Source organism: Sinocyclocheilus anshuiensis, unplaced genomic scaffold (genome assembly GCF_001515605.1).
Source record: "Sinocyclocheilus anshuiensis isolate Anshui unplaced genomic scaffold, SAMN03320099.WGS_v1.1 scaffold2482, whole genome shotgun sequence".
NCBI classification, from domain to species: Eukaryota; Metazoa; Chordata; class Actinopteri; order Cypriniformes; family Cyprinidae; genus Sinocyclocheilus; species Sinocyclocheilus anshuiensis.
The window spans coordinates 384,914-395,436 of NW_015555925.1; the positions used below are offsets into that span (position 1 = coordinate 384,914).

Sequence of the window (10,523 nt, forward strand, 5' to 3'; positions counted from 1 at the left end):
GGATAAGAAGAATCCAGGTCTCACATAAAAATCAAAAGAAAAAATATATATAGATTTTACATTTCACAAAGATTTTGAAGCCTATTGTAGGACCATTCAGATTTTATGTATTTATTTTGGATAGTGTGACATATTTCTTGGATATTATTTTCATTACAAATACGCACAGTTCCCCTCTATCATTCACATGATGAATTTAGACATTTAACTTCTGAGTTTTTTTTTTTTTTTGTAATTTGCATTATCCGTAGTGATTCTCATTCTCTCAATATTGTAGTATTTTTTTTTTTTTAAATCACAGCATTAAAGTAGAATTTAATTAAATCAGAATAAAGGCAGTACATTTGGACATTTAACCTTTTTTTATAATTGTCATTGTTCTCTGTGCTTTTTCTTATTATTGTAATGTTTTCTCTTTTTAATCACAGCACTAAAGTAGCAGGAATTCTTCAGAAATTTAGTATTAAATGAGAGTATAGGCAGTACAATAAATACTACCTTTTAAAAATATGTAATTTTAAAACTTGTATACGTATATAAGTTTCTTTTAAATTCAATAATTACAGATTTTTGCTTTAAATTAATAAAAACTGGTGGACTTAATTCATTAAATTCCTTTCACAATGGAAAATTGGAAAATAGATTTCTCATGAAAACAAAAAGTTATTTAGGTTTTTTTATTTTGGGGTGAAATATGACTTGGACACATTGACAGGCAGAGAGAAGCATTAAGAAAGTGTGAAGACAGAGGAGTGAAGAGCCATCAATGTGAAGGGCACAAAGGCTGAATAGCATGTCTGCTACCTTGGAGGAGTCAGGAGTCTAGAGAATGAGGTGTGGCAGTTTCCTGTCAGAGCTCAAGATTTGGCCTTTAAAAGTGAATGAGTGAGAGCCTGAGGGCTCAGCTGACATCACAAACTCACAACATCATGTTCACTTGAAGGGCAACGTTTGATTGCTGCGAAATGGGAATCTGTAAGTGTTAGTACCTGAGACTGCGGGAGCGCGGCCGCATGGCTGGAGATCTTCTCCCATCCTCGTCCGTGATATTCTCCGAGCTGAAGTGTTTGGTGAGGAAATGCAGCTCATCTGCAGTGGGCTGGAAGGGCAACTGGTGCAGCTTCTCCTGAGATGAACATGATGACTGTGAGAAGCAGAGAGGGAGGGATTACAAGGATAGAAGGCATTGCATAGGCTGCCCTGACTGTCAATCAACTGCCTTTGTTGGCATAATGTTGTTGATTGTTATTGTTGTTGATTGTTAATTTGACTCTTGGCAGGACATTTTTCCTCAAAACATTCAGGCCAAATGAAAAAAAATATTGAGAATACAACTTAAAAATTTGCAGTAATATAGCTTTTTTAAATAACAAACTAAGAAAATGTTAGGTTATATTTCAACTAAGTTACTAACTATATTTTGCATAAAGGAAATGAAGCCTACTTTTAAGACCATTAAGCCTTTCTGCATTGTGACATTATTTAACTTCTTATTACTTTAATACCAAAAGAAAAAAAGCATTCTCATTACTATAAAACATAATGATAATTGCCATTAAAATAATGTCACACTGTAAAAAAAAATCTTAATGACCCTAACAATAGGCTTTATTTCCATTATGATATAATTTCTTATTTCTTGACATTTCCTAAGAGTTTTTGTGAGCTTCACCCAATAAAAAAAAAAGAAAAGACATTTGTTCTTAATCAGTACCTTTTCCCCCTTGTGTTTAGAGTTGAATAAAAGCTCTGCAGCCTTTAGAATAAAAATTTGGCCTAAACAAGAAAATGTCTTTTTATCTTTCTGCAGAGACTTTAATGGGGCTTGTGCGGTTTTGAACCAATTCCCCAATGAAAGCAACAGCCAGACTGAGTTACAGTCAATTTTCGGGGACAGAACTCGTTTGAAGTGAATGCACTGATATGAAGCCACTGGCTTCACTTTAGGCTAAAGGGAGCTGCTTTGTACCTAGAGTTTATGCCACTGTAGAGTCAATAGGATAAACCTTCTGGGAATGTTAAGGCTTGGGATCAAATGCAATACCAAACAGACATGCATATATCTGAGGGTTGATACAACACAGAGGGACTACAGAAAGAACATGAGCACAAACACACACAGACACTCACCGAGACTGTTGAGCTCGGGGTGTTGGTTCCATAGCCAGAGGAGGGCAGAGAGGCAAGAGACCAGCGACGACCATCCGTCCTAAAAGTGTGGATATCGGATAAATGAAAATCTGTTTTTTTTTTTTTATTACTGCTGATATACTTCAAAGTAATAAGGACCAGCAGAATTAAGCAGCACTAAAGAGCTTTCAGACGAGCAATGGTAAAATATCACACAATCAGAGCAGAATAAAGCACCACAGATTAAAATGTTCACATTAACTGACATTTGAACAAATAAACAATAACAATGATTATTGCATTCAACTGTGCAGCTCAATAAGGCTTGCATACAAGAGCCATAAACATTTGTGCTAATGGCTAAGCTGCCCGGACAGGAACTTATTTGTACTTTTATTGCAGATACACATATGAAGCCTTGTCATGCAAATAGCACAGTGTGAATTCAATGGCTTGATGGATTTAATCACACAACAGCAATACGTTCACTTATCACTCAAACACATGAACCAATGATGACTGACATTAGGAATTCAACAGACTGTCAGCGTCCCTTTACTTTGACAAAATAAGGAACTTTAATCTGTTTGACCCCTGATTGCAATGTGCATTGTGCAAAACACACAAAAGACTACAAGGATTTTAATAACAAATTATAAATAAGCAAACAAGCAAATAAACACAAGTGTTCAAAATTTGGTGTCAGGAAGATTTTTTGAAAGAAATTAATACTTTTATTCAGCAAGGGTGCATCAAATTGATTAAAAGTGAATGCAAAGACATTTTTAATGTTACAAAATTTTTCTATTTCAAATAAATGCTGTTATTTTGGAATTTCTTAACCATCAAAGAATTAAAAAATGATCTGTTTCCACAAAACTATTAAGCAGCACAACTTTTCACAACACTGATAATAATAACAAATGTTTAGTGACCAGTAAATCAGCATATCTGAATGAATTCTGAAGGATTATGCGACACTGGAGGCTGGAGTAATGACTGCTGAAGACTCAGCAATCAAAGGAATAAATTATATTTGGAAATATATTGAAATATAAAACAGTTATTTTAAGGTCTATAATGTTACAATTACAATACATTTCAAAATATTACTAGTTGTACTATATTTTTGATTAAATAAATGCAGCCTTGGTGAGCATAAGTGAATTCTTTCAAAAACATTTGTTTGTATCAAAACCAAATGTATCAAAACCAAACTTTTGATTGGTAGTGTGCATAATCATAAATCGTTCTGATGAAAAAATATTCCACAAGAAAACCTGTATCCAAAATGTTGCCATATTTTTTTACTTAAAAGTATAACGTATTTACTTTATTTATTTTGGTGAAAAATAAAATGATTTATGCAAAGCACAGAAGTCTGTGGAATATTTTTGAAGATTAAATATCAGTTCTAAGCACACTGTCAAGCTGTTTGTATCCAGCCAGCTGAACGAGGTGGGATGATTAATAATTTATCATTCTGAATCCGATACATAAATGAAGTTGTCACAGATGTTTTTAAACAGATCTGACTGTCAGCTCTAATGAAATGGAAACATGATGGTTTTTGTAAACAGCCATGCTGGAAGCACACACAGGAAATTATGTTGTAAAGGAAGCAGGCGATTATTACCTGTCAGGCCTGTGTCCATGGCTGTATGGAAGAGAGTAAAGCATTAAAAAGTGATGCTGTGAGGGTATCTATGTGTGTGTGTATGCACTGATCTAATGTATCTCTCACTATGACCTTCACAAACTAGAAGTTTCAGCTCTTGCTCATGCTGAATGCAGAATTTATATACACCCGAACTGGATTCGTATTTCTAAAACCACTTGCATTATTAGAGTGCTGTACTGTGTCCATTAGGTGGCACTGTTGGTCCATGAGCATTTTGGACTGGATGACTCAACGGTCTTGCTCTATGGCTGACATTCAAACGAATCCTTTTAATTAAGCCTGGGGTCATCAGCTCTGTGTGTTCTCTCCCAGTTGTTAAAGCATTACCATCTTTTGCTGCTCAATTACCAATTCAGATTCACTCATTAACATTCTTGGTGTCATTATTCAGAGCCACAGTGAAGGATTATGGGACATTACAAATTAATTGAAAGTGGGGTGCTTAATAACCAGCAGATGAGAAGCAAACGATGACAACAATATTTGCAAGAAGATTACTTGCTCAAACTTTAATTTGGAAACATTTTAAAAGACTGTAGAAAGTTATATTAAAACTCATTCCCAGAATGTGGAGTATTTTATGATTAAATATTTTGAACTATAAAATTCTGATAAAGTGTGAGAGATCGACCTTTGACCTGTGATGTCACTCACCTGCGAGCTGGCACAAAAGAGAAGTGGGCCGCAGTGTTTGGAGAGAAATTACGTGGGCTTTCCAATGGGCTGCTTCCTGAAAGAGACCAAAAATGTGACATTTAGTGATTTATTCGCAACAATCAAGTTCAACTACCCACTATCAGGCCAGGCTGGTACAAATGATTGTCGAAATAAGCACAGACTTCATACTTCAGGCCACCAGGAGACATTATGCCCGTCATAAGTAAACGCAATTGCCCTAAGGTTCTTACCTCTTCTATCCTGCTGATCTTTCCCATTTATTTTATTCATCAAAGCCCTTTTAAGATAACAAAACCCTTTAGAAGAGTGGGCTTCTTATGTAGGCCGCATTGAGACCAGAGGTACAGGGATAAAACACACGTTGATCACGGTCTTTTTTATTCTCCTGCACAGCTCTCTGAGTATAGATTAGTGCTTAGAGAGAGAAGCACTTACAGTGTTTAAGTGCTTTAGACAACAGGCCTCTCCATCAAAAATGCCTCACGTGGAGTGATATTGCATAATGAATGTTATTTAATGATTTGCAGACCATGAGCAAAGAATCCTTTTTTTATTAACTCAAGCTCAAATTCATATTCAAGGGATTTTGCCTAGAACACTCTTTATCTCATTTCCATTGGTATTTAAATGGCAAGAAGATTTCATATCCTGGGCTCGATCGCTGTGTGGTACATTTTTACATTATAATTTAATATGAAATGCATAAGAGTATAGCTTATAGATTTAAAAAGTACATGACTGCTATGACTAATGTTACTAGACAAAAAAGAAGAAAATTTGATCTAAAAACCACTAGTGCTAGTCATGTGTGAATTAAGGAGCATAGATACAGGTATCATCAGTCAATCCAGTCAATCCGAGCAACGGGGCGCTCCTATCTGGACTGTGTGGTACGGCTCGGGTCACAATCCCCCATGCATTAATCATGCATTAATGCATTCGTCAAGCGGCCTATGCCAAATCTTAAATATTAATGAGTGCATAATTCTTTGTCAGGAATTGACTATAGGAACAGCTGCGCACAGCTGGACTGGGACACGGTGCAGTGTGGATCTGTCACGGAGATCCATTCATTTAAAGAAGAATCCCATCACGGAGAGTGTAGGAGACGGCACAATGGTGTGCTACACAGTGAAGCACCTTCTTATTTTTCATCACGAAGGCTGTAGTGGATGAAGGGTTCGCTGAAGAGATGCAAACACCCTCTCATACGATACACAGCCGAGAGAAGAAAACCAATCAGCACCCTGTTGAATTACACATGCTACGTTCACACCACAGCTGAATGTGGTACGGATGAGGTTTTTGGATGATAGTGTGAAAAATCACACAGAATCTGACATTTTCAACTTTCCTATGTGGAAATAAACTGCATACTGATTTTTTTTAAATGTGACTTCAATAAGAACACAGAGGAATTCATGCAATGTTTAGTCATTTTAATTCGCCATTCTTTATAACCACATGATTAATTTATCCTTCCTTCACTCATATCATCAATGTATATATTGCACAATATTTAAGTAATATACAGAAAGGTCCAAAAATGCTTACATTTCTATATAGATCAAATGTTGTGACGCTTGCTTTGGGGGAATAAAGTGTTAAAATATGAATGTAATAAAAATAAGAGTGAAAGTCCAATGTTATTTGTATTTATAATAATAATAACAATCATAATAATTAGTGCTGTCAAACGATTAATCGCATCCAAAATAAAAGTTTTTGTTTACATAATATATGTAAAAAAAATATACATATAAATATTTTAAGAATTCATTTCATATTTACATTAATAATTTTAAATCAGTCTAATTGATACATATTTTAGTGCTGTCATACGATTAATCACGATTAATTGCATCCAAGATAAAAGTTTTAGTTTACATAACATATGTGTGTGTACTGTGTATATTTATTATGTATATATAAATACACACACATACAGCATACATTTGGAAAATATTTACATGTATATATTTATATTCTTATATTTTATATTATATATAAATATATTGAGCATATAAACATAACATATTTTTCTTAAATATATACATGCATGTGTTTATATTTATATATGCTTATTACACGGCTCTGTGGAATACCTGATTCTGATTGGTAAGTCGCGACATTCCGAGGTATGTTAGCCCTCAATAACAACCGGTAAAAGCTGATAACACAGGCTCATCCGGCAGATTTTCTCACAAATGAGCAACTTTCTTTTCCAAAAACAGCAGATGGCGCTGTCGGTCATTTACGCTAGGCTCCTGAGACCCGAAACACCTGTTTACCCTTTCAGACCAACATGAGTGGGGAACAGGTGAGTTTCTGTCTTACATTGGCTACATGTAAGGGATACCTCTGCTTCGCGTCGGGGTCCTGATCACCCTGTTGGGGTTTATTCTGAGATAACAACCGGCTGGATATACATTATTCCTTACATAATAAATAGACACAGCACACACACATATATTATGTAAACAAAAACTTTTATTATGGATGCAATTAATCACGATTAATCATTTGACAGCACTAATAATAATAAATAATAATAAACATATAAAAAAATAATATGAAATGTATTAATTAAAAAAATAATTAATAATATATATATATATTTTAAATATGGAGAAAAACGAAGAACTTGAATAGACAAAGGGTGTTGGATAAATACCATGATACAAGGCTTTGCTTTTAACCAGGTAGCAGGACATGAAAACAGTGCTGCTAACACATATCTGGTTAAATACATCACACAGTGATTAATTATGATTTTTTTTTACTCAGATGAATCTAAAATGCTTACTGAAACAGCAGCATCACATCAGTAGCGAGTTCTCTTCTTGTCTTATGTATAATGACACCTCACAAAGCACTGCAGTTTTTAATTTTTGTGCTGCTGGTGTCATAACCTGGCAAACAGCTTCCTGAAACAGACTGTAATGAGTGCAGTGTGGCAGTGCAAACCCCCTGTTGATTGTGCTCAGTTGAGTTTGAAATAATTTAGCCTCCGCTGCTTCTGTTGGCAGTCGCATTAGAATGCTGCTAATGGCTTTGAAGAGCTTAAAATGAAGCCGCATTTGGGTTAATGTTCCATTTTAGATTTGTTCATTTAAATATTGCAAGCACACAACTTCAAGTGATGCCTCCCAAACTGCTTGATGCAGTATGGACAAAACAAACAGTGTTTCTGTCAAAACTCATGTGGGCTATATCAGGACTGAGCACTGCAAAGTACAATGTCATTATAAAAACCCTTGAATCTTTATTCTGCAGTGCTAGTGTGCTAACCTACGCTACTGGTGTCTCTCTTCACACTACATGTACTGTCTGTACTGGTGGTTTATTCCAGTCATTCAGTGAGTAGATGGAGTTGACAAGCAGACGTCAATGATCAGGACTGCAGCACATTATTTATCATTTTTAGAGCCCTGCTGAACAGTGTGAACATGGTCTGTGTGCTTTGTGTGCTCATGACCTGAGATCAGTTGTAAACACGCATCTAGTCTTCTCCTTAATCTCTCTGTCCACACACACACACACACACACACACACACACACACACACACACACACACACACACACACACACACACACACACAGAGAGAAAGCCTGCTGGTTTTGACAGCTGATCTCTCCATTTCTCTCCTGCTCAGATTTTCCACAATGTGGAAGTGACACAAGGGATACACCCACTGGAGCAGCAGCACTTTTATTAAGTGTTTTATCACCAGCTTTTGCTTTATTAAAGCATTACTGTGACACCTGCAGTGTTACATAGTGCTTTGCAAAGTATTAACCATTTCTCTTGTTTTCTGAATGACAAATCTCTGATTTATTGTACAGTATTACTATTTTTTACATAATGAAAATGTTTTATTGTCATTAGTTTTATAATTATAAAACATTTAAAACATCTGTAATCATAAAAGCTTAAATTATAAAATATTAAACATTAAAATACATTTTACATATACAACATTCCAAACAAAATACTGATTTTTTTTTTGTAAAGGTGTAAGTTGTAACATTTTACAAAAAGGATAATTTTGCTAACAGTAGTATCAATAACTAACAATGAACCATTGTAAAGCATTTATTATTCTAAGCTAAATGTTAATGTGAATACTCAAGAATATATTTATAAACTCACACTAATAAATTCATTGTTGTATTGTTCATTGGTAGTTAACAATAACATAATAACCAATGAATTAACTAATGTTAGCAAACTGAACTTAAGCAATGACGTCATAATATCTGGTTTGGTGTTTGCGGTCACTGCCATGTTGAAATACTTCAAGCTGAAGTTTATTAGTGGACTGAGAGGTTCTACTGCAGCATTCCCCATATTTTGCACCATCCATTCTTCCTTCTGTTTTAATAAAATGGCTAGTGCCCAAAGCATGAAACTACCATCATCATAATTCACTGTAGATATAGTGTTTTGTGGCCACTATTAGATATTAGACTTAAAAGTAAATCACATCGAATTTCAGTTAAAAAGCTATATCTTGGTTTCGTTTGACCACAAAATTTCTTTCCCACATCACAAATGGGTGAATATTATAGTTTTTGGCAAAACCCTTATGCGTTTTCACATCATTTTTCTTGACTAATGGCTTCTTTTGGCCACCCATAGATTCTTTCCTTATGAAACATTCAATACTTTACTCTTCACATGAATGCTCTTTAACCTATTTTCACAGCAGTTCTTCAGATTTACAATCTAATAATGATCCTTTAACTGTGGGGTTATTATCCACATAGGGTATTGGCTACTTTAATGATCATTTAATGTTATTTTAATGCACATGCAGAGGACAATTTACAGCAAATATGTCTCCATTAGAGCAACTGTCATTTGTGCTTCTGTAAAATGAAAATGTTTGCTTACTCTCATTGACAATGCACTCACCACACATAAACAACTACGAATCACTCATCTCATCTCTATGATGACTAAAAATGATCTTCTCCTTACATAAACACTAGTCTGGTCTGTGTGTACGTATAACACATGGATTTGATTATGCCTCATGTTTTACAAGGAAAGGTTAATAAGAAGATTTTCAAACTCAGAATGATGTATTTCAGACAAGGTGGAAAGTATAAATCTGCCTATCCCTAAGAAAGCATACAGAAAAATTTTATTAGACAATGTCAACTGTCAATCCATTCATAATGCCCATGAATTAGATGAGAAATCCCTGCACCACATTAGAATTACTCTATGGCAAACTGAGATTTGATGTATGGCTCTGGTCCAGACTCTAGTAAAATGTCTACAGTCTACATAACCAGCTACCTACTAAGGCAGCATCCTAACAGAAAAGACACCTTGAAAGTGACTGAAATAATCTAAATATGCATCAACACTTAAAGGACAACTCTGTCGATTTTCAACAAGCTTTGTTTTGTTACAATATCAGTATTATATGTAATGGATCAATCTGTACAATGTTACCTACACCCAGATATCTCAGTTTGTTTTTAGCACTTCTGCCAACAAATAAATGAAGAAAATGCAGAAAGAATAGACAGTGTTGAAAATCAAGTTTGAAGCATCATATGTTGCTAAGCTAACAACATGAAACTAGCACAAACAAACTAAACAACTATATAAAATGCATTTCTAATTAGGGATGTTCATTTCGGTTATTTTTCCTAACCGACAACCGACGCTCGTTAACCGATTTTTAACCGTTAACCGACAAATTTATTTTAAATTAGAATTGAATTAAATTAGAAAGGATAAGTGTCTGTGACCTGTTAAAAAATACTAACATTTGTTTCCCGGGGATGAATTTTACATGCGCAAAAAGCAGCAAACAACAGAACATGAGGATTCACATGGTCATCATATCACATCACGCACCTGCAGCGCTTCTGCGAGTGGAGAAAAACATAAAGCTATATATATATATATATATATATATATATATATATATATATCTTACGGCTGACAGTTTAACGCATTAACTTAATTAATTAGTTATGAAAAAATAACGTGATTAAAATATTTTAAGGCAGT

The 10,523-nt window shown here is 34.7% G+C and overlaps 1 protein-coding gene across 1 annotated transcript in view; it reads right to left on the reverse strand.

Moving 5' to 3' along the window:
* LOC107675942 (microtubule-associated serine/threonine-protein kinase 2-like) overlaps positions 1-10,523 on the reverse strand; it is a 45,443-nt gene that overhangs the window by 24,049 nt on the left and 10,871 nt on the right. Inside the window, exons 3-6 of the mRNA XM_016470438.1 lie at positions 4,466-4,541; positions 3,767-3,787; positions 2,131-2,209; positions 990-1,144 (exon numbers count right to left, since the gene is read on the reverse strand). Coding sequence (XP_016325924.1) covers positions 990-1,144; positions 2,131-2,209; positions 3,767-3,787; positions 4,466-4,541 — 331 coding nt within the window. The remainder of the gene's footprint in view (positions 1-989; positions 1,145-2,130; positions 2,210-3,766; positions 3,788-4,465; positions 4,542-10,523) is intronic.